Here is a 24,308-nt window from a genome sequence, read left to right as displayed (position 1 = left end):
ATTTCCTCTTCAAATTCAGTCTCGTCAAAGTAAGTCTCGTCAAAGTTAGATCCTTCTAAATCAGATCCTTCTAAGTCAGATTCTTGTAGATCAGATTCATCAAGATGAAGTCCTTCACAACTGGATTGATCCTTAAGTACATGAGTTTCCACACCTTTAATTTGTTTCTTGTTAAAACCCGTGGTGTTTTCGAAGGTATCCATTATATGAAAACAACAAAGTCTGTAAAAAATATTAATAATTAGTTTAGATACTAACATACTATTCATTACTTTCTATTCATTAGACTGAATTGTGTTTATAAAAAATTAAACAATTTTTAATAGAACTGCCCTACTTTTGAGTAATTTTAATCACAATATATCTAAGTTATACTGTTTAGAGTCTACATTTAAATAGCTATGTGTTTAATTAGACTAGTTAGAAACTTAACTATAGAGAATAAGTAAATAGAAGCAGTTTTATTTTAATTGAAAACACACGGAATTAGCTAAACTGTCATAATAAAATTTTAAATTGAGGTTGTTTAATCAACCAATATAAATATTTTTAGTAAAAACTACATTCAGTCTTTTATATTAAAAAATTGAAGCCCATTGAAAGCTAGAGTACTTAACTATTTTATTTTGCAAGTCAATTTTAAAGTTTTTAATACTTTAAATTTCATTGTAAAAACATAATCATAAAACTAGCTTTAAACTGCCATATATTCCCAAAAGCTGATTAACTAGCGTACATGTTTAATTAGGGTACTTTATTATTCAGTCAACAAATGTTTTAACATTTGTTTTTTCGTTTCACTATGAGCTTATAAACTTTTAAATTTTTACAATATTATATATTTTTTTAAACTTTTTTATTTAATATGGTAAAATTATTATTTATATCATATACATTAAAACTAAGATCATATTAAGATGTAGAAGTATAACAGAATACAGTATACAACCTCAACCGTTTTCTATAAGAATTAAAAAATCATTTACCTCGAATCTAATTGAAACAAAATAATATTTTAGAGTCTTGAAAAACAGTTTAATTACAAAACTAACTTTTACTTGTTAATCCATGCTTGACGTAATTTAGAAAAGTAAAATGTATATAAAGTTAACACATCAAAAAAACTTTATTTTTATTGCATATTTTTTCTAAAAGATTCGAATTATTTTATTTATTTTTATGCTAACTTGTAGTCTTTTCTATCATTACAAACTAAAAGTATAAGTTTAAGTGCCGTAAACTAAAATTTAAATTAACTTTATAAAATACATTCACTAAAAAACTGACGTATAAAAAACAAAGGTGTTTTACTAAAAAACGAAATTTAACATGCGAAACACATAAAATTTTCTATTTAACTGATGCAACTTTAGCTAGTTCGAAAAATCACGTTTCTATAATTTTTTTCTCATTACTTTGTGAATTCTATCTATTTTGTTAAATTTCAACAACTACGAATTTTTGTAATTTTTGCTTAATCATCTTTAATTGTTTCAATTAGATTTTTTGCAACTTGAATTGCTATTTTGTTTTCTATAAACTTTACATAAAAACTAACAATTTTTAAGTTTATATTTGGTTTTCAAATTTTGATTTCGTAATATGTTTTAAAATCAATTTTCTCAACTCACTATACTTTTTATTAACATTATACAGATAATAAAATAAGCATCTGTAACAAAACATAGTATAAAACGAATGGAAATAACCTATACTAAAAATTTTATGTTATAAAAAAGCATAAACTTTTTTTCTTTGTAACTTAAGTTTATATAAGTGTATCAAAAATTTAAAAGGGCTCTAATAATTATACATCACAGTACCGTTTTGACTATAAAGCTAAGCTAAGTATATGTAGTGTGTATATATGCAAAAATTTATGAATTTTGTAGATATAAAATTACTAAAGCAACAGAATTAAAATATATGCAACAATTACGTTAACAAAACAATAATATCATTCAATTATACCCTATTTAAACAAAGCAAAAGTACTTCTACTAAGGTAATTTGCTTATTAGTGACTGTGACTAAAAGTTTTTGCTATCAAATCGTGTTGTACTTTTAAGCTTCATTGGAGTTTTAAACTAAAGCTCAGACTAACGTTCTACTAAAAGCATATACTGACAAATGTAAAACCTTTGCCTTAAACTAATTCAAATAAATATAATCTAAGCTTTTGTAGCATTTAACATTAACAACAAAGTAAGTAAAGTCATTAAAGTAACCCTTAACAAAAACTTTATATTTTTTTATAGTTAGGTACTTGTTAAATATTGTACAGCTAATCAATAATTTAAATAGCTCAAAAAACAAAATTATTTTTAAACTCTGTTGCATCAGTGTTTTGTAACTGTAATACTCATTGGTATTTTAAAGAAGTTTGTGTCTTATATTTTTTTTAAATTTTTCTTGCTTATATACGAAGCAGTAATATTGTTTGTTAACAGAAACATGATGAAATTTTTAGAAACAAAAAACTGATGCAACAAAATATTTGAAAACAATAATTAATATCGTCAGCATAATATTGACTTGAGATAATAAAATAAAAATATGTTTTAAAAATTACAAACTAAATGATTTTTGACTGTATCTAAGTAACTTTATATTTTTAAAGATCTATTCAATTAAAATTAAAATACTGAAATACTAATTCAGTAAGCGCAGACTTGTAAACGCAAAACCGATGTTTTTTACCAAACTCAACCGAATACACATTTTTTAAATACATAGTACATGTTTTGATGTTTTGTAGCACTAAACTTATAAAAAACAAAAATGATTTTTTTTCTATATGACTTAAAAAGGTGTAAAATTGATATAAACAAAAATAGTTTTTAATTAAGAAGTTTTTCAAATTGATATATATTACAATCTCATAGAAGAATAAATTGTCTTCAAACACCTAGTAGTATAAACAATACAAATATACTTCAATTTTATTTAGGTATTAATGGGTGTACATTGAAACTTGAAAAATTATAAATTTTTACACCTTTACAATTTAAATAAACTGTTTTTACGTTGTCAATTAGAACATAGTGACTAGTATTTTGATGAAAAAGTAAATTATACTAGGAAGAAATATAAAAGTTACAAAATTTCACAAAGATTATTTTGTAATAAATCAAATAACTTTAATATTTTAAGGAAAATATAAGCACATAAGCTTAGGCATGTAATTTAGTTTTATATATTTACAAATGATAAATTTATTTAAATCTATACGTTTCTGAACTGATGAAAAATTTTTAAAAATTTTTATTAAACATCTACAAAAAAAAATTTGACATCCGTTTCATTAAGCTAATCTAGAAAAAAAAAAAATTCTAGTAAACCTATATTTAAAAATGAGTATGAAACAAAATAAAATGAAATAAAAATTAAATATATATATAACAGAACGTTTTATACAATAAGAATAAGAATGTTAAAAATTATCAAAAAAAAAGATTTCAAAATCTGATGCAATTTTAACATGCTTCTATCATCACATGATTTCTAAAATTAATTGAACTGTAACGGAAGTTGTTATTTTAAACTGGGCGGTTAATATTTCAACTAAACAACATTTTCCGTCGAAGCGTTCATTTTTTTAATTTTCAACTTTGTTCGCTGACTTTTATTTTAATTTAGTATAAAGTTACGATGACATTATTTTGTGTATTAGTTATTTAATAAGACCATTTCAGCTAAGAAAATCAAACCATGTGTTATACTTAGGTTATCTTCCTTTTAAAGGTTTTATTTTTAATTTCGCTTAGGTTTGCGGAAAATTTGTAAATTTAAATTTGAACCAGTTTTTGCTGTTTTCCAGTTTGGAAACGAGAAATCTCCTTTTAAACTATGTAATTAAAATGCAATATGCGGAACAGTATTTATCCAAAATTAAGATAAATTGATTTTTAAATTAAATTTTTTAAAAACGCATTTTGTAAAAAAAAAACTTCAAAAACCTTATAAGAGCTAAATATTCCAAGAAAATGTTTAGAAGAATGCTCTTTTTTAGGCAGTGCAGCTATTTTGTGAAATTTACTCAGGTCTTGATTTAAAATTATTTTATGCAAAAAAATTAGGTAACTTAACTTAGAAAAACTGAAAACCTGGCAAAACTGCAAAACGACAAAACTTAGCAGCACATTAACCTAACTTTCAAAATAATCTGAGAAGAAATAAAAGCAAAACAAATTGTAAATTACCTTTAGTGTTATAGTTTTAATAAGAGTTGTCTAAACTGTAGCATTGGAATGTGGTACACTTAACTTATTAGTACTACCCATCATAATTAAATCCTACCTTATTTAATTACTATCTAATAAATACTAAATTCTATTTAAGACTACTTTATATAAATTAGACAATACAGTTTGGAGTGATAAATCTTTTATATAAAGTAGAACCACAAAACAATACAAACAAAATAACAAAAATATAAATTGATGTGATAAACACTTTAAGAACTTGAATCTATTCCGAAAGACTTAAAACAATAAAATGAAAATTAAATAAAACTTTTTGCAAACAAGAAACTGTAAAAGGTTTAATAAACTAATACAATATAAACCTGTCTTAAATATTTAAACAATCAAACACTAGTTGAAATATTAACTTTAAAAACAATACTAACAATAAGCATTCACAAATTAATTCAAGATCAGTTGTTGCTTCCAGCTGCACACCAAAACTAAACTAGCTGCTCACATGAAACTGCCTATCACCCTTGACGCTCCGTTGCATCAGTATTTAGTTTTAACATTACATCAGATGATTCTCATTGGCTCATGCATTGAAGCGTATCTAACTCTAAATATTCTCCAAAACAATGTCAACGCATGGAATTTTGCACTGTCATTACATAACTATATTTTTTTCACAATAAAAAAGTGAATGAGCGCTTGCCAGTCTAAATTAAAAAAATATTCCCTAACTATTTTGCTTTTAACTTGTACCGTATCAATATTTTTAAATGTTACTCTTAAATTTAACATTTTTGATAAATATCTACCTACAGAAAGCTGTTAAAGTACAAACAAGCGTTAAATTCTTAAAAGTCAACGAAAATTAAATAATTAAACTTTTTAGTAACAAAACGTTAATAAGACGCATTTTTAAAAATATAAGACTATTTACTTCCTATATACTTCCTTAATTTACTAAAGAGTTTTATTACTAAGCTATAAAACCAAGCAACTTATGTGTGTATATACTTAGCAGCTACAACAAACCGACTGATGAAATGTTTAAAGTGACACAAAACTTTTACTGATGAAATTTTATAAGGTTCAACTAGCATGAAGAAAACGCTCGTATAAAAAATACTGCTGAGTTAGAATAAAAGAGCTGGTTGCAATTAAAAACAACGCAAGGGTTTCATCAATTGGCTGTGAAAAATTTAATTTATAAGGGTGACTTTTTGAAGCGTTTTTATATATAATTTTTAAAGTTTTAAAGTAAGTAAAAAATAAATGAAGTAACAAAAAAATCTTAGTTGATACCGAAATCGTTTGAGATTTGGAACTATAAAAAAATTTAAAACAAAAAATTCCGAAAATCTGTAACTTTGAGTTTAAGTTTAGAAAAAGTTCTGCATTTTGAAGCTTTTTTATTATTATAGGCAATTTAAAATTTTGCTATAAATAGTTGAAAACTGAGTTGTTTACATGATTAATTGTGTAGAATTATATACATTTTAAACACACTAAACTTAAACTTTGGATAATCATCATAACTTAGTTTTTTTTCTTATGACCTTAAAATAATTATGTAATAACTTAAAAGTAAAATTTATAAGAAATGAATAAGGCATAGTCAAAAGTTTGAAAATCAAAAATACTTTAAAAAAAGGACTAGTAAATTTAACAAAATGTACTATGTTGATTTTTACTAGTTATAAAAGAAAACTTACGTAAAATAACAAAACTGTTAAAAGCAAAAATATAACCGAATATGCATTAAAAAATAGCTAAACTACTTAAAATGTAAGATGAACTTAACTAGATTTCACGTTATTCCTACTATTAAAATATAAGTTAAATAAAACTAATAAAAAATTATATATATATAGTATAACAAGTTTACTTGTGATTGTTTTTGTTCCAGTAAAATGCTTTGTTGTTTTCTTTTTTTTTTTTTTTTGAATTGTGTTTGTAAACATGATATGTCTTTACAGATAAATAATGCAGAAATTTATGTTGATTGTTGTTTTTAAGCTCAAACATTGCACTTAAGCTAAGATACTAAACAAACATTTACTAGCGGTTATATATGTTATTTGTTATAACTTTAAAAATATGTTTACGTCTAACTCATTCTATTCAGAGTTGGTGCACGACTGTTCGAATTCGAACAATTTAAACTCATAAAAAAAAAATTTAAGGGACACAACTAAAAAAGTTTTGTACAATTGTCAAATACAAAAAGTACATGTGTAGGTCCTATTGATATCTAAAATCCGTTTTTTAATTTTGTAAAATAATAAATATAATTTGAGATGTAGTTTAAATAAAGTAAAAACATAATTACTTTTATTAATTTTAAAACATCTTTAAAAATGTTTAAAATTTTGCAAAAATCAAACAGTAAGTTGTAGATTTTTATAAGATCTACATTTATTTTTTATCGTTTTCAAGTTTATATTACTATTTAAGATATAATCTTTTAAAAACTAATTTAAAAATTAGAGTTATCGGAATTTTAATTGTCATGTAACCAATTTATTCTAGTTACAGTATACACTGAATGCAACTATGTTTTTAGTTTCAGTTTAATTTTAAAAATAAAACTTTTTATTTAAATGTAATAATTCTTATAGCTTATAACTTTCTGAGGAGACTAGTAAAAATCAAGTTAAATGCTTACAAACTAGTAACTTATAACTTTTATCTTTAACTGTACAATTTATATAGCTTACACAGGTTGTTTTATTTTATTTAAGTTTAAACAAAAAACTTTTGTTTTGTTTTATATTTTAAAATAATCAAAACACATGTGGTAAATTATATTTCGATTTGAATTTGAGTTTTAATTCCATGTAACTAAAATAAAGCATTTAATAAAAACATTGAAGTTTCGATAGCATTTAGATAAAACGATTAAATACTAGGTCTAAAACTGTTTTATACTGAATAATAAATATTAAGAACAATATTCAATTATAATTATATAAAGTATAATAGTATGACTTACTAATACTTTAATAGACAGTTTTGTTTAATTTTTTTAGATCGAGAAAAGAAAATTAGTAAGTAATACGTAAATTAACTGAAATAATTTATCTCAAGTCTAATATTTAATTTAACATGAAACCATACTTTTCACACTATACAATTAATATTTTTATGAGAATATCAAATGTACACCTTTCAAATTGTTCATATTTGAGTTTTTCGTAATATTACGTTATTATAACAATTTAAAGTAAAAAATTCTATCTCAAAATTTATAAATGTGTCTACTGAAACAACTATAGAATACTAGCATAAAATATAATTATGTACATCATAGTAAACCGTACTTAAATTGATTGTAATTAATACATTTACTTCATACTTTTTAAGAACAGTAATTTATTTAGATTTATTTATGGTGAATTATTAATTTAATGTTTAAACAAATAGAGAAAATATTTTAATTTTTGATATATATTTCAGTCAGTATTTTAGGCAACAAAACTAAAATTAATCAGTTTTATTCTTTTTTAAGAAGTTAAGTACTGCTAATACATTAAACTTAAACTGATTTTAACTTTATTAACATGTGTAAGCCTATCGTATCATTATTTTTGTTTTTTAACAAAAACAAGTTCAACCGTTGTAAAAAAAGCTACTTTAAAAAACAAGTATTGTTTTGTAAAACTTTACTGAAAAGCATTAAGTAAACTACTAAAAAAAGTTTTTGATTAGTACGTGTTATTTGCTACAAGTAAATTAATAACTAAACTGATAAATGAACAAATTAGTTCTTATAAATAATTTACGATTTTTTGTTCCATACAAACTAGTATTTTCTTAAAACACAATATGATTAAATTAGCTGAAAACAAATTTATTTTTATTTAAGCTGAACATTATGTAAAAATATGTAGACAATTTGTCAAACAAGTAAGTCTATTATAAGAAAACAATTTTACAACACAATATGAAATGCAAAGGATTTTAACGAAGAGATATTAAACTAAAATAATTTTTAAATTTTTTTTTGGTAACAATTAGAAGCATTTCCTTTTAAGGTTTTTGCCTTAGTTAAACTTAAAGTAGCTAAAAAATATGAAGTTTATGTGTTTAGAAAAACTTTTTTAAAGATAACTTAATTAAATTTTAGAGGCAGCTAAATTATATTTTTTCTAAAGTAAGTTATTAGGTTTAAATCATATTAACTTTAGTTGTTTGTTTGACGTAACAGTGTAATACGCACATAAACTAGCTTTGAAAAGTTTTAATTATATATTCAAATATGCAATTTATAATGTTTCATTTAACACTTTAAGTTTTGAGCTTCTAAAGTTAGAAGTGATTACATAACTGCCAACTAATTTTTTGGATTCTTAATTTAACAAAACAACATGTTTATATGCAAATTTAAATTCAATTTATACCTAAACAAAAATACTACATATTCATAAAAAAACAATAAAACTAAACATGCAAACACAAAATCTTCCAAATAGCCTTCAAAAGTTATTAAAAATATGGTAAACGAAGCAAATAAATTAAGCATTTATATAGTAAGTTTAAAAAATTACTAGCAAATATTATTACGCTAATAGTAGAGAAAACAATAACTTAGAAATGTTATATTAAATTATCCCAAATTTAAATTATTTTCAGTTTTAAGTGTTAGAAAATAAGCTTGTAAAAAGTCAATAAGAAATACTTTAACTATCCGAAAGAATGTATGCAAAGTTTTAAACTTTTTGATATTAAAACAAAACCTTTTAAACTGTTTTTAAATATTTTTTTAAAAACATAAAAAGTATGCGTCAAATATACTTTTTTTTTCTCACACTATGTATTCCAAAAATTAGTTGGCAGTTATTTGATAACTTCTGACTTTAGAAGTAAGTCTGTTATTATAACAACTATAACTAAAATTTATCTTAAGTAATTTACACTAAATAGTGTTTTGTTGATTATCTTTTGACGTCATAAGTTATTAAAGACAGCCAACAAATTCAAAAAAGTCGAAGTTTAGTTAATTACTTATAGCAAAACAAATATGAGTTTTCGAATTTGAAGAGAGTAGCCACATATTAAATTAAAATTTTATAAAAATATTTCAGTTTGCTGAAAAGATACGATATATCGGATTGTTTAACAAATATAGCTTTATTTTTAAACTTAACCAAAAAAATTTTAAAAATCTCAAATACTATTGTGTAGTTTAATTGGGTAGGAATGTATAAATTAGGTTAAACAACTAAAATGTTAACTTAAAAATTCTTAACATAAACGATTAACATTTTACAACTAGTCGTTACGGCTTTTAGGACTAGTCTTAGCTTCTAAGTTTATAAGCATCAAAAAAATATAGTTTAAAATTTTTCTTAACTCTACACTATTATTTTCGTTTTAATTTAAAAAAAAAAATTAAGTAATCTATTTATTTTTAAATTATATATAATGTAACAGTAATAATAACATTAATATAGAAATATAATATTGACAATGTAATAGTATTTATAATAATTTAGATGGAAAAATTTGTAATTCTAATATTATCATAATTAAACATTAATAATTTGAAAAAATTTTATAACTAATCAAACTGTTTATTAAACAATTACGAGTAAAAATAATTACAAGCTACAGTATAACTTAACATAATTTGAAATTATAAGATAGTTAGTGTTGTAATAAACACGTACCGCAACCAATAGCTTCATTAAACAGTATGTTTTACGCAAAATTATTTAAAATTTTTCAATTAATTAACAGTTTAGTCAATATGATGCCAATTGTTTGATACAAATTTACACTTATAAAAGTTAAATATTTTTGAGCTTAGTAAAGAAAATATTTTGTATGTACATTGTACATTAAGGTTTATACAGAGTTATGTTTTAAATTTCTGGTATAACAATTTCAAAGATAAACCTCTCGTTAAAACATGTATTGTTATGTCGCTTCTAGCTGAAAAAAAACATTTTATAAGTAATAATGATGGTTTGTACGTGCGTAAATGTTCTTTGTTATAAACTTATACTTTGTAACTAAAATTTACAAGTCTGGTGTAAATGATCATTGACTTGTGCAAAATAAATTATTAGTTTTGTGTGTGTTTTATTATTTTGGGTTACGATATTAATGATTATTTATACTCAGATTTTAAAAATATTTGTGCTCAAATCGATTTTGTTTTATTATAAAATACAAACCTTCTTTTGTGGATATTTTATAAGTTTTTATTTTGTTTTATTTAAACTTTGTAAAGAAAATTCTAAACAGGTCTTCAATAAATAAAATCAACACTTATTCTTAAAGTTTACAAAAATTCCGATACAGAATTTTTTTAAAACTTTTTTGATCAATTCAAATTAAACAATAATTTTATAAACATTTACATTAACTTTTTTTTTCCATTAAACTCTTTGAGTGATTTATCGCTTATTTTTCACATTTGCCAATTCAAAAATTATAAGCTTATATATGTTTAAGCGATTTTTAACACTTATTTTTAAGTTATCTAAAAAAATTAACATAGTTTTTCTAACTATTGTGTTATATGTTCTTAATGTAAAAGTATAAGTTTCACGTAGGCTTTTTTTTAATATGCTAAAAACTACATTTTTAAAAAACTAATGTTATATCTAAGTTTATCTGATATATAAAAAAATTAAGCAGGTTTTTGTGTTTTTCTATTATAATGTCAAAAATTCAAATAAATTTTATATATCTTTATTTCTAAATAATAATCGGTCAATTAGGTTATTGTACAAAATCTAAAACTTAAAGAAAATAAAGAGAGTACTTAAAAAAGTCGTAAACAAATAACTTGATTAGTGTTAATTATACAGTTAAACAACATATCATTACATGATGTAGAAATAAGTTTGTATAGTAATATTTAAAGTTATATTTGTTGCTTGAAAACACTTATTATTGACATTTATTGTTTAAAAAATAATTCAATACAAAAAAATCATACTTATGTTATACATTGTTTACTATAGTTTTTAGCTGATTTAAACAGTATTATAAGAATATGTTTCGTGTTCGTTTAATGTACTCTCAATAAGTTATATGTTATTTCAAATGAAAAGACTTTATATAGAATTAAATTACGAAATTCATAGACTGTTATGAAAATTGGCTTACTTTTATTTTTTAATGAACTTTACCTCACTTTTTGAAATTAATGTATTATAAATTTATTGTTTTAAAAAATTCTATTATAGAACAACTATTTTTAAAATTAAGTCAAATCTTGTTTATATTTCTTATCAGTTAATCAAATGAATATTGAAGTAAAAAAAATAGACCCAGCGAAAATCTCCTAACGTAGCTTTAAAACTAAATACAGAACTTATCAAGAAAATTAGTGATTTATTCTAATCATTCTCTATATAAAAGATAATGAAAAGATAAGTTAATGAAAAGTTTAAAAATAAATATTGATTCAGTATAAGACTATAAAAATTAAAACTTATTTAATTGCAGTCAAAAGACAATTTTTAAACACAAAAGGGTTGATGTTACATTGTTTCGATTAATTTTTTAACAAAGGTTTACGTAACAAAAGACACTCAAACTGTGAATCACCACAATTAGCTTAAAGTGTTTAAATTTTGTCACAGTTTACGTACGAGTGTATGATTTATTTAAGTGCATTTTTCTAAATTGGTAGCTGTGTCATAAGATCAAAGTGTTATATATAGTAGTATGGAAATTGTATTAAACAAGAAGATTAATTTGAAGTAAGTTTATAAGTTTTAATAAGTGAAACATAATGTAATATTGTTTATCAGTCAAGAAAAAAATAAAGTTAAAACAAAAAAAAAAGATTAATTATACAATACAATCATTCAATAGATTACTTAACATAAATATTTTTGTTGTATATTTCAAACAACTTAATGCGCTTTAAAAGTTCTCTATAAATTTCACAACTTTTCTAGTAAATTTAAACAAGTCAATTAAGTCTTTTATAAAATTTTGTATAAAATAGGTTGATACAATGTATTGTGTGCCAATTTTACAGCTAATAAAAAAAAAGTTCAGAATTTTTTTTTGTTTAGACTTATTTTGTTCTAAAAATCAGTTTGAGCTTTTTGCCTTTAGTATTCAAGCCACCATATTCAGACTTAGTGAGACTTATTCAGACTTTTTTGTTCAAACCAATTAATATTTTCGTGTTAAAGTAAAAGCTTAAAGTTGTAAACCATTTTCTGATTCATATACATTTTCTTTTATCAAAGGTGGTACTTGCAAAAATATATTAAAACTGTAGAAAAGTATGCGTAGTTTCCAAAGTAATATTGTTTATTGAACCATTAAAAAAAGCTAAACATGTTTAGTTTTAGGACCTGGTGCACGAAGAACCTTTCGGTCATCGAGTCGTACATCACTTGGATAGTTTTTAACGTTTTGTACAGCACTAGCTGTCTAGGACTATAGATATAGAAATCTTTATATATAGCTTAATGACCACTCAAATGCTATGAAATAATTAAAATTAACTTTATGAACTCAGTTGAAAACATTTGTTATATTTTATACGAAAACCAGTAACATTACATTAAACAAAAGGACAGCTTTTTCAATGTATATTTTGATAAACTTACTTAAATAAGACATATATATTGAAAGACTTTAGTATGAAAATATTATTAAAAAAAAGTTGCAATACTTGGTTTACAAAATAGTTTTGAAAATCATAAATGCACAAATGCACAATATAGAAAATCAAGGTTGCACACTTTAATATACGTACAAATGTGTTAGATAGTGAATCATACTTTTAAAAGTATAAAAATTAAAACATCCATGTATTGTGAAACTAATTTGAAATAATTTTTTTCATGTCGTAAAAAAAATAAAAAAGAAACATGCTTTTTTAAACTCGTGTTAAAATTAACTTATTTTATCAAATTAAAGTAAGTATACATCGCAGATATAAAATCAAGTTTCATTCTCAAGGTTTTTAAGTGCAAAACTTGTTTGAAAATTTAAAACAAAACACTTTCTAAAGAATATTGTTATTGTTGGTTATAAGTTGAAAATTATAAATTGTTTATACTTAAACAGGTTCTTGCTTAAAAGTATAATATTTTAAATAATCATGACCAGTAAATTACATAACAAAAAAGGAATGCTTTATAAAGGCGTTTTCAATGCATATTCTGATGAACTTACTTAAATAAGACATATATATTGAAAAATTTACATATAAAAACATTGTTAAAAAACAGTTGCAACACTTGGTTTACAAAATGGTTTTAAAAAAACACAATGTAGAAAATCATGTTTGTACAGTTTAATATACGTGCTTATGTGTTAGATAGTGATTCATACTTTTAAAAGCTTGAAAATTAAAATATCCATATATTGTAAAACTAATTTGAAATAATTTATTTTATGAAGTTAAAAAAAAAAGAGAAGCATGTTTCTTAAAACTCGTAAAAAAATTAACTAATTTATTAAATTAAATAAGTACACATCGCAAATATAAAATCAAGTTTCATTCTCAAAGTCGTTAAGTGCAAAACTTGTTTAACAATTTAATACAAAATACTTTCTAAAGAATAATATTATTTTTGTCTATAAGTAGAAAATTATAAATTGTATATACTTAAACAGGTTCTTACTTAAATGTTTAATATTTAAAATAATCATGAAAACGACATCATTTTTAGTTTTTATGCAACTATTTGGACTCGGATTAGCTTTTTATTTAGGTAAGTGTAAAAATATGTTAATAAATACGTGCAAAAACTTTATTTGTTTCATAAGTTTAAGTATGTATAACTGAATGTTAGTTATGCTTGATATCAAAACAATATGTTATTTAAATAGTTTTTAATAAAAAAAGATTTTATATTTTTAACATTGTTTTAGCAAACAAATTTCTTCTTAAAAAGTTTTACATTGTATTCGATAAGTTATTATTATTTAGGAAGTAAATTTTAAAATGTAGAATAATAAACACGATAAATTAAAGCTTAAACTTTTAAGTCTTAAAAAAAAAATTATTTACAAATAAATATTAAATAAGTGCAGAGCGTTTCGTAATGAAGCTGAAACATTTATAAGTTTTAAAATGAACCTGCAGAACTCAGAAAAATCTTTAAAAAGTAGTTAAGTTTTTATATAACAAAGTTAAGTTAGTTTTATATAAAAATCTTAATTACTCTTATTAATACAACAATAGAGTTTTTAGTACAAAAGCTTAAATGACCGGAAATTGCAAGCTATTCATTTTAAAAACGTGATAAACTCGGTTTTGTTTGTAATTTGTAAAATTAGTATAGTTTACTATGTATACTGTTAGCTTAAAACATATTTATATAACCCTGCTAAAGGCTTCAGTTGGATACTTTTGAGTGAGTATAAAATACTTAATATTTGTTAAAGCAAATAAAATTTTGGAAAATGTTTATGAAAATTTTTGACTTGGTTGTGTTTAACAATAACGGTGATTATTTGTAAAAGCTGTTGCTGTTTCAATTATGATTAAGCTTGTTTAAATAACTTACATTGCCAAAAACTTTTTATGATATTAGGTGTTGCAAGCTACTTCACGATTTTGGGTTTATTTTGTTTGCGTTGAAATATAAAATTTTATTAACCGTCACTTATATTTTATACAGTTAATGAAGCATCACACCGATGTAATAGAACATGCAATGGAGAAACAATGATTTGTCATTACGACTGGAATATTAAATGGTTTGCCTTTTTACTCCCTGTATTACTATTTAACTTTTAGGTATTTAAAACTTGGAAAAAAAATCCAACTATAGGGATTTAAAATAGAAATTAAATCTAACTAAGTCTAACGTTAAACCTTTACAAAAATAATTTCTGAGTTACAACTATGTTTTATGACAGACAAAAATGTAACTTCTTATAATATTTTATATTAATCCAATTATAAGTTCTTATTTTAAAAACTACTACTAATAAGAGTGATTTTCTGTGAACTATAATTATTATTAACAATAATTTTTTACTCTACTGATCGTAATTTTAAGTTACGATTAAGACAGTTTTGAAATCAACACTAAACTAAAATAAACTTGTAAAAGTAAATAAGTTTTGTGTTAGTTTATAAACTATTTTGTTTTGAAGAAATGTTTATACTATGAAACGTACAATTATCAGGAACAGAACACTCGCATATGGACGTTGTGGTAATTGCACAACTAAAACCTCAGATTGCTACAACAAAGGTTGCTTTCCTGCAGACGGTTTCTCCAAACCAATCATCCAAATTAATGATCATCTACCTTGGCCTGTTATTTCGGTCAGTATAAATTGTTTAAGATAGTTAAACTTAACACTGTAGACAGTAATGTTTCTATGCATCAAAAAAAAACACTAACATACTATAAGATTCCAGCTTTAAAAGGCTTTTATTTTTATCAAGGTTCTAATAAATTTAGATGTAGTTCGTACTTCTTCAGTTTCAAAATAGATCAATAAACTAATCGTTTTTATTTACAGCAATAATATTTCTTTCGTTTACTTGACTACAACAAATAACGTAAAACAAAACAGTACAAAAAACAAACTGATGTGTTTTATGAGCTTTAAAATTTCACTGTTATATTTTACAAGTTTTCCTTGCGTCGCTCTACGCTTTGAGCTGCAGTGACTTTTCTACCGAACTATTTTTTTTTCTGCAGTTTTTTTATTTTTCTACTTGTTTTTCAGGTGTGCGAAAACGACACGATAGTGGTGAACGTCCACAACAACCTTCAGAACGGGGACGCCGTGACAATCCACTGGCACGGAATGGACATGAGCGACTCGCAGTGGATGGACGGAGTTCCAATGGTGTCCCAGTGCCCGCTGTCTGCTGCTGAAAGTTTGCGGTACAAGTTCACAGCTTATCCCCACGGTATGTTCAAAAATATCAATCTGTCTTAGTTTATACGAGTTGGAAAAAATTGAAATTTGCTCAATCAAAAGCTACTGTTATTTTTTAACAACAAGTTGTTGAGCAATTTTTACACTTTCTGAATACAGGTTCAGTCTGTAGCTTAGGCATGAAAAATACAGGGTTTAATTCAAAACAGAAAAATTGTAAAAAGCTTCCTCAAGTTGCTTGTTTCGTATATAATTATTTTAAAAAGGTACTCATTGGTGGCATTCACACAATTTATTGCAAAGGGGTGACGGACTTGTAGGACCTCTGATTGTCAGGCAAGCAAAACAAGACAATGTTCATTCAGATTTGTACGATATTGGTAAGTTTAGCTCATTTACTTGTATTTAAGCTTTTAAGCTTCACAATACTGAAAAAATCTTACTTATTAAATCTTTTCAAAGAAAATTAAACATTTCAAACTGTTTTTTAGAGATATACGCACAATACTTTAGTAAATGATTAAAAAAATCAAGACATAATAAATGGTTTTATTTCTCAGACACCTTACAAGTTGCAAAAAAAAATTTAAGCTCAAGTTTTAAAATTAAAACAACATAACACTTAAAAATGCAGATATTGACAAGCACGTTTTCATGGTTAGCGACTGGTTCCACACTACTGCATTGGACAAGTATACTTCTATTTTTGCAGGAAAAAACCCAGACGGGCTTAAGGCAGAGAACATTGTTATCAACGAAAAAGGAGTAAGACTAATTTAAGCTTAAGAAAAAAAAATCCTTGTTAACAAAAATAAAATAAACATATGAGCAAGTTTTTCATCGACTAAAATTTATATTAAAACAATGTTGATACTAAACAACAATTTCTTGCAAGCAATATCTTTATGACTTTGTTAGCTCAAATATAGCTAACTAATAAATAACTAAAATCTAGTTAATAAATGAATACAAAAATTTCTCAATTAACCAATTTGCACATTCTAAAATCTAAAGTACTTTTTTTAATGTTTAGCTTTTTTTAAATCTGTAAACTACATTTAATACATTTTTTGTTAAATATTATCGTCTCATCAAACAATTATTTTTTAGCGCACGCCTAACTCAACATCGATACCATACGAGTTGTTTTTATTAACTCCAAACAAACGAACTCGGTTCAGAGCTATCAGCCATGCATCCCTTTACTGCGCTTTAGAGGTTACTTTTGTTTATAACTTCTACCTTAAGAATAGTTTATAAATCAGTTAATATTTGATAAAGAAGACAGCAATAAAAGTACTATAAAAAGTAACAAAATATACTTATTTATTTATTAAAGCTATTTTTTTTTGTGTAAGTTAGAATTTACAAAATGCTCTTTAAATAAATACCAACCCTTTTAAGAAACTCTGGTCCAAATAAGGAGTCAACAAGACTAGTTTTTATACCGGTTTTTTTATGCTTAATTTTTATGAAACAAATTTTAGAATTTTACGTATTACTATATTTAAGATTTCATTTTTTTCTTTTGAAAATAAACTTAGTTGTAAACTTAATTAGTTATTTGAAAATATTTTTGAACTTGATAGAGTCGAGTAAATTACTTTGATTTTAAATTATAGACATGGTACAGTAAACAATTGTTTTAACTTACTTTAAAGTTAAAAAAACTATTAAAAGTGAAACATATTACTTTAATTTATAGATCACCATAGACGATCATGAACTCATGGTAATCAGTACTGATGGAAATGACATTCAAACTGAAATTGTAAGTTTTTACACATTTTTGTGCCTTTATAACAAAATATCTTCGTAAAACTACGTTTAGTATGGTTTAAAACTACTAAAAAAAATAAAGAAAGTACGTTAAAATGATAAAAAAACTAAAAAAAAACGTATTTTAGAAGTTCTTTTTCTTTAGCTGATTAACACAAATTATATTGTTTAATAAGCCATGATTTTAGACAAACTTCTTTACTGTGTGTACTAAGTAATATATAAATTTGAATTTTTTGAACTGAATTTTCAATTTAGTTCATTTGTTTATCATATTGTGTTTAACTTTGTGTTTCCATTTAAATTATGTTTGTATATATATATATGTATAATTTATCTTAAAGTTTTGAATATAAGTTTATTTTCTTTTTTTCATTTTCTTTTTCTCTTTTTGTGTGTCCTGTTTAAGTGGCTCAGGTTTTGATGCCTGAGTCCAACATTGCACAATAAACAATATAATAATAATAACACATTATTAGGTTTCAACAATAACAATACAGCCTGGCGAAAGGTATGATTTTGTAGTAAATGCAAATAAAACTCCCTCTAACTACTGGATGAGAGTTATAGCAAGTAATTATACCGAGTGTGCAAATCTTTCACAAAAAGCCATTGTTAGGTAATAATCAAAGAAAAAAGTTTAATTATTACATTGTGTAGTATTATTTTATAAAAAAACAGTTCGAACATTTTTTTGTCATTGTTTTCAAACAGCCTTGTTCAACTAAAAAAAACTTTGAAATTGCCGTGCTATTTGGCATACAAGTTTATTTTTTAAATTCAAAATCTATAATATTTGTTCTCAGAGAAATTGACACATTTTATATTTTAAAGTATAAACTTCATCATGCTAACTATCCAAAGCTTAAAATACTAATTAGTATTGAAGTTTAAGATAGCTAAATCTCTTTTTCCGCCAAACTATAGCAATTTTTTTGTACGCCTGATTAATTTCAAATTAAAAATATAAATTTTAGTTTTTCGTTATATACGATGACCCATTAGTTAGTAACACAACTCTACCTTCAACAAACAAAACTAAAGAGTTTAGAAATTTAAACCCTATGTTGAAAGAAAAGGATGTGGTAAACCCAGTTTACGTAAATCAGCTGAAATCTGTTAGCAACATTTCTGAGAAACTCAGAGGCACTCCTAACGAGACTTTGTTTTTTGAACTTAGTTTTTCTCCGACACCAGCGATTAATAACATAGTGTATAAGCAAGCCGACAGACCCTTGCTTTTTCAGTACGACACTGTTGATAAGAGTACGATTTGTAATGCTCCAAACTTCACTGTTTCGAAAGATGTTAGTTGTTTTGCACAAATTAATTTTAACTGTAAAACTTGTTAAATTTATTTTTAATCCATAACTTTGTATCAAATTTCAGATAGATTATTACGAGTGATTTAAAAAATCACAGAATAAATCTGTTATGATAGATAGTTTAAAACACTTCTTTTTATTCTAAACTTAAATCTATGTCAATAAATAGCTGTAAATTACCAATTTATTGATCGTAAAAATGTAACCTTGATACTCACTACAGCGAAAGCAATGTGTGCACGTAGTGAAAGTGAAAAGTAACCAGCTAATTGAAATGGTGATATTCGACAAGGGAGCCGGAACTAATAACGATTCGGGTCATCCGATACATTTACACGGTCAACCGTATGCCGTTGTTGCTATGAAAAGGTAAGTTACACTTCTTCCAGTAAACTTTTTCAAGCTATAAACTATTTATCACTCGAAATAAATTGAATGCTATAGGAAATAAACATGATAAGTAAATGTTTGTTAAAAGGGTAAATGAGAGCGAACCGCTGCCAATGGAGAAAATGAAGAATTACTACTACAACACTAAAATTGATAGACAGTTGGTGAATCCCCCAATGAAAGACACAGTAATTATACCCAACAGAGGATACACTATTGTCAGGTTCTTTTCAGACAACCCCGGATTCTGGCCTCTCCACTGTCACATATTGTACCATGATTTGAGTGAGATTGTTGTCATAGTTAAAACTTTAATTATAAACGTATTTTTTGTATACTTTTGATTTTTTTTAATAGGTGTTACTTATTGTACCTTTATTTGCAATATTGTTATGCACTGCAGTGATTTTAAAAACATAATCATATTCACAAAAAGAAAAACAAAAGGAAAAATAAACAAAGTTTGTTTTTATAAGAAATTAGTGTTTGTATAAAGATAAACTCTTTATAAATAAGTTAAACCAGCGATTGTTAGCTCCAAAAGGTAGCACCTATGTAGTAAATAAGTTCAATAACTGCTGTGCACACTTAGCATTAAAAAGTATTTTTTGTATTAAAATGTTTTATAAGGTAAGCTGTAATTGTTATGTATACAACACATAAAATATATTTAAAAAAAATAGCTTTTTAAAATTTATATAGACAAGGTACCTATTAAAAAAAAAATTTAAGATTTTTTACCCCACGAATTAGCTTATCTACACTTTAAGAAACATAACTGATTAAGAACAGGGATCTGTAGTCTTTAACTTGTAAAAGAAACACGAAAAAAATCTTGGACGCGGGTCGCAGTGGTTAGAAAAAGTCTGCTATGGGTGGCGAATTTTTGGAATAATTGTAATTATCATAACAACAAATGTTTTAAATTTCAAGTATATTAGAAAAAAAAGACGAGTAGATACTATTATTAATTCAAGTACCTAATTTTAAGTTTTTTTTACAAACTTTTATTTATCATGATTTTTCAAAGTATAAATTTACTAAAAAATGTATCGCGGGCCGCGTATTTTTGCTTTGCAAGCCGCTTTTTGTTGATATTTGATCTTTCTAGAGTAAAGAATTAAGTAGAAAAAAGTGTAATTAAGTATTTTAAAAGAATTTTTTTCTACTAAAAATCGAATATAACTGGTAAAAATTCAACTCGTAAAACCGAAGTATTTTTTCAGCGATGTTTCTTGTTATTCAAGTAGGAGAACCTGGAGTTGTCAAAAGAAGAGTTCCTAAAAGTTTTACTAGATGTGGAAGTTACGAGCCTGCTGAAAACTAGCAACTAGGATCTGCAATGATTTCTGAATTTTCGTCTGTACTTGTGTACTTTTTGGGCTAACATTTTAGTTAAGTACTCATTTATCCCTTATACTTCTTGTCTTATTTGTTTTAATTTTTATTTTGATTACTTTTATTAAAAATGAAAGTTACAGAACAGTCTTTTTTTGTTGTTAACTACATTTAAGGTTTTTTAAAAGGGTACAATAGAACAAAATTGATTGTAGCAAACAAGTGTTTTAACAGTTTTGACTAGTTCTATACAGATACTTAACTCGTTTTAATTTATATGCTTAGTAAAACTTAGTCTCATTTACATTCTAAATTTCAATCAATTTTACCAATAATTTGTATAGATAAATAAAAAATGTCTATACTACCTTTGGTTCTTTAACTAATACTAGATTCTAGTTTACTTTATTTAACCATTCTAAGCTAATTTAAATTTAAAATATTATGTAAAAAATTGAAAGTTTTAGATTGCAATTAGTATCTAAGGAATTGTACACATATATAAATACATTTGATACTTTTACTATATACTATATATCGTTTAAGCAGAGTTTATAACTTATATTGCCAAAAAAGTAAATAAAACACTTTAAACAATTTGAAACTATCAATTTTACTTAACTATTTCTTTTTAAGCAAAAAATAAATAGAACATTTTCTTAATGCTAGGGTGTTCATCTATGTTACTAGAGTCTTTGACTGTACTTTGGAAATTAGCTTAAATTAAGTATAAAAACTAACTATTTATTACGGTTAAAAATAAATCTTAATTTTGACGACGTACTTAAAACGAATAATTAAGGAGTATTTTGAAATGACTTTTACTACAGCATTTTTTTAGAACAGCAACAAAAAAACATACGTAAATTAGTATAATTAAATTTTAATTTCTTCTTCTACTTCGGTTTCATAAAATGTTGCTTTTTCCTAAAATTTGACAAATTTAAAATGTTTGTTTGTTAAAACCTTTAAAAAAGTTTTGTGTTTATACCCTAAAAGAGGTGTTAACAAAAAAGAGTCTATTAAAATATAGTTGTTGCTTAAATATAATATTAATAAATTAATGTTGTAAGTTTTTTTTTGCATGTCAAGGTTTTCTTCCGTAAAATATGTTAAATTAAATTTAATTTATTTTAACTTTAAATATTTAACAGAAAACAAAAACTCTAAAAGTAAAAGTAAACTAAATTCAGTCACTAAAACCAGCTTGAGAATAATTATTCTGTAACGAAATTGAAGTTTTAGAGTTTTTCAATCTAAATTTAACTAAACGTGTCTTAAAGTAATATTAAGTACACCATATTGGTAAAAACAAACAAAGTTTGTATTCTTTTAGTTTTCTAGATATATTAAGGTTACACATAAAAAAGTTACATATGTAACAATCTAATTTAGACGATTAGCTTTTTTTTAATAAAAGTTTATTTCAAATAATAAAAACCATTAAAAGAGACTTAAAGTTGTTTTTAAATATCAGATGTTTAAGATTTATAAATTTTCCTTTGCTTCAATTATTTTCGTCTTTTTTTAATGACTTGATATTTTTATGTTTATTTGTTTTTATTTTAAGGACAGGCCGCAAACACAATCAAGTAAATTTTTATATAGCTCTAAACTATACCTCCTTATAATAAGATAAAATTTACTTAGTTTAATATTTTAAATGAATAATGATTTATGATGTGCAACTCAAAATATAAAAGTCACCCTTTGATAAACTAAAAACTTTTAAATTATTTAGATTTAGTCAACCCTTTTAAAAAAATCAAACTAAAAGCACCATATACCTTATTTTAAGCATCAGTATTTTAGTTTCTGATATTTTACTATACTTAAGTACAGAGGCAGTTCTGAAAATTAATCAAGTCAAATAAAAAGTTATTGAAAATTTTTTAATGTTTATTTTCTGAATATTTTAGTTATTAATATAACTTGTTTTGAACACAATAAATCTAACAATAGCATCAAACATTAAATTCCTGATTTTTGAATTCTAATAAATTATCTTTGTGTAAGTAATTTGTTAAATTTGTCAAATTTTAGAACTGTTCAACTATAGTTTCAAAAGTTAATTATATAAGCTTTATTACTTTTATAAGCTGTATAATAACAGCATTTTTCCAATTCTTTTCACAACAAACTTTTGTTAGTTTCTATAATTTTTATTTGAAAATATCATGCAAAAGTATTAGAATTTTAAAGAAAATTTTTGCTCGTTATTTAAATAAACTTGCTTTTTTATAAAATTATCAATTTTATATACCTTTAAAACATTACATAAGATATACTAGGATAACCTTGTATTCAAACACTTTAAGTCATAACGTTTAACAAATGAAAAAAAATTTTTTGTTTAAGTATTTTTTAACTTAATACAGTTACTTAAAATTATTTAAACTTTATTTATTATTTTACTTCACTACATCTAGTTTTATTAGTACAGTTCAATGATTAATATAGAATTAGCAGCTTTTTTATACTTGAGATTTATTTTTTTAATTTATTAAAGTAGTCTTATAAAAGCTATATTTACTAATAAGGTAAACTAAAAACTAATATTGCGTTGATTTTTGTAACATCAGAATATGTGACTAGATTTAATTTGAAGTTAATTTAAGTAAAATGCTATTGTACTTATTACTTAATAGACATTACTGATAGGTCAATTTTCTACTAAAATCACTTTTTAAAACGCTTTTATAAAAATATTTCAAAATATGTTAAAAATATATTTTATGTTATTGAGTTAAAATTTCACCCCTAAGGGATCTTCAGGCCTGCAAAATAAAATAAACATAAGACGATGGACAACTTAAAAAAATTACCATAATGTAAAAAATTATATTTGAATTCAAATTAAATTTAAAAAATGTATAGTGTTAATATTAGATAATTAATTAACAAAATTAAAAATTTATAATAATGAAAAAGACTTTTTAAATTTTAAATATGATTTATACTTACAATAGATGATTTGTTCTATACAGATATGGATTTAGCTTATAACAACACAAAACAAAATGGCGCTTAACAAATTATTGTACAAGAAATAACAAAAATAGAAATAAGTGATAAAAGAATTAAATACGCTAAGTTTTAAAATAAAATTTCCTAAAATGCGGGTAGGTGTAGAAGAGCTCTTGTCTTTTGTTTAAAATTCGTTTCTTATTAGCAAGTACTATTTCTATTTTTTACTAATTGCAAGTCTTACAGATTTTACCTATATTCTTTATTTTTCTTATCTTATGCATTATGCTCCATCTTAAATCGTAGCAAGTGTTATTGTTTTTTAATCTCCAAATGTACTTGGAAACCTCTGTTCCCTTGTTGTTTTCATTCTTAATGTCACTAATGTGTGCATACCATCTCTTTTTGAAGTGGCCTCCCGTCGATCTTATGTATTATTTTGTTTTGATCTGACTGGTAATCGTCGCCTTATAAACAACAT

The 24,308-nt window shown here is 24.0% G+C and overlaps 1 protein-coding gene across 1 annotated transcript; it reads left to right on the top strand.

Moving 5' to 3' along the window:
• The first annotated feature begins 14,824 nt into the window (after positions 1-14,824).
• On the top strand, positions 14,825-20,849 carry LOC145832151 (multicopper oxidase 3-like). Its single transcript, XM_082939505.1, has 12 exons — positions 14,825-14,885; positions 15,321-15,462; positions 15,873-16,059; positions 16,295-16,408; positions 16,663-16,793; positions 17,139-17,246; positions 17,734-17,799; positions 18,287-18,380; positions 18,813-19,114; positions 19,356-19,501; positions 19,611-19,807; positions 20,749-20,849. Exons 1-12 carry the CDS (start codon positions 14,854-14,856, stop codon positions 20,847-20,849), a joined length of 1,620 nt encoding a protein of 539 aa, XP_082795631.1. The 5' UTR covers positions 14,825-14,853.
• The last annotated feature ends 3,459 nt before the right edge of the window (positions 20,850-24,308 follow it).

This window comes from Thalia democratica, chromosome 3, assembly GCF_965202585.1.
Source record: "Thalia democratica chromosome 3, ktThaDemo2.hap1.1, whole genome shotgun sequence".
NCBI classification, from domain to species: Eukaryota; Metazoa; Chordata; class Thaliacea; order Salpida; family Salpidae; genus Thalia; species Thalia democratica.
Note: the sequence above shows the minus strand (reverse complement) of the source record. Positions and strands in the feature narration are given on the sequence as shown.

Coding starts and splice junctions, on each gene's coding strand:
- LOC145832151 (XM_082939505.1), top strand. CDS start 14,854: ATGATTTGTCATTACGACTGGAATATTAAATG. Junction 16,409..16,662: donor TTCAGATTTGTACGATATTG/GTAAGTTTAGCT, acceptor TTAAAAATGCAG/ATATTGACAAGCACGTTTTC. Junction 19,502..19,610: donor GCCGTTGTTGCTATGAAAAG/GTAAGTTACACT, acceptor GTTTGTTAAAAG/GGTAAATGAGAGCGAACCGC.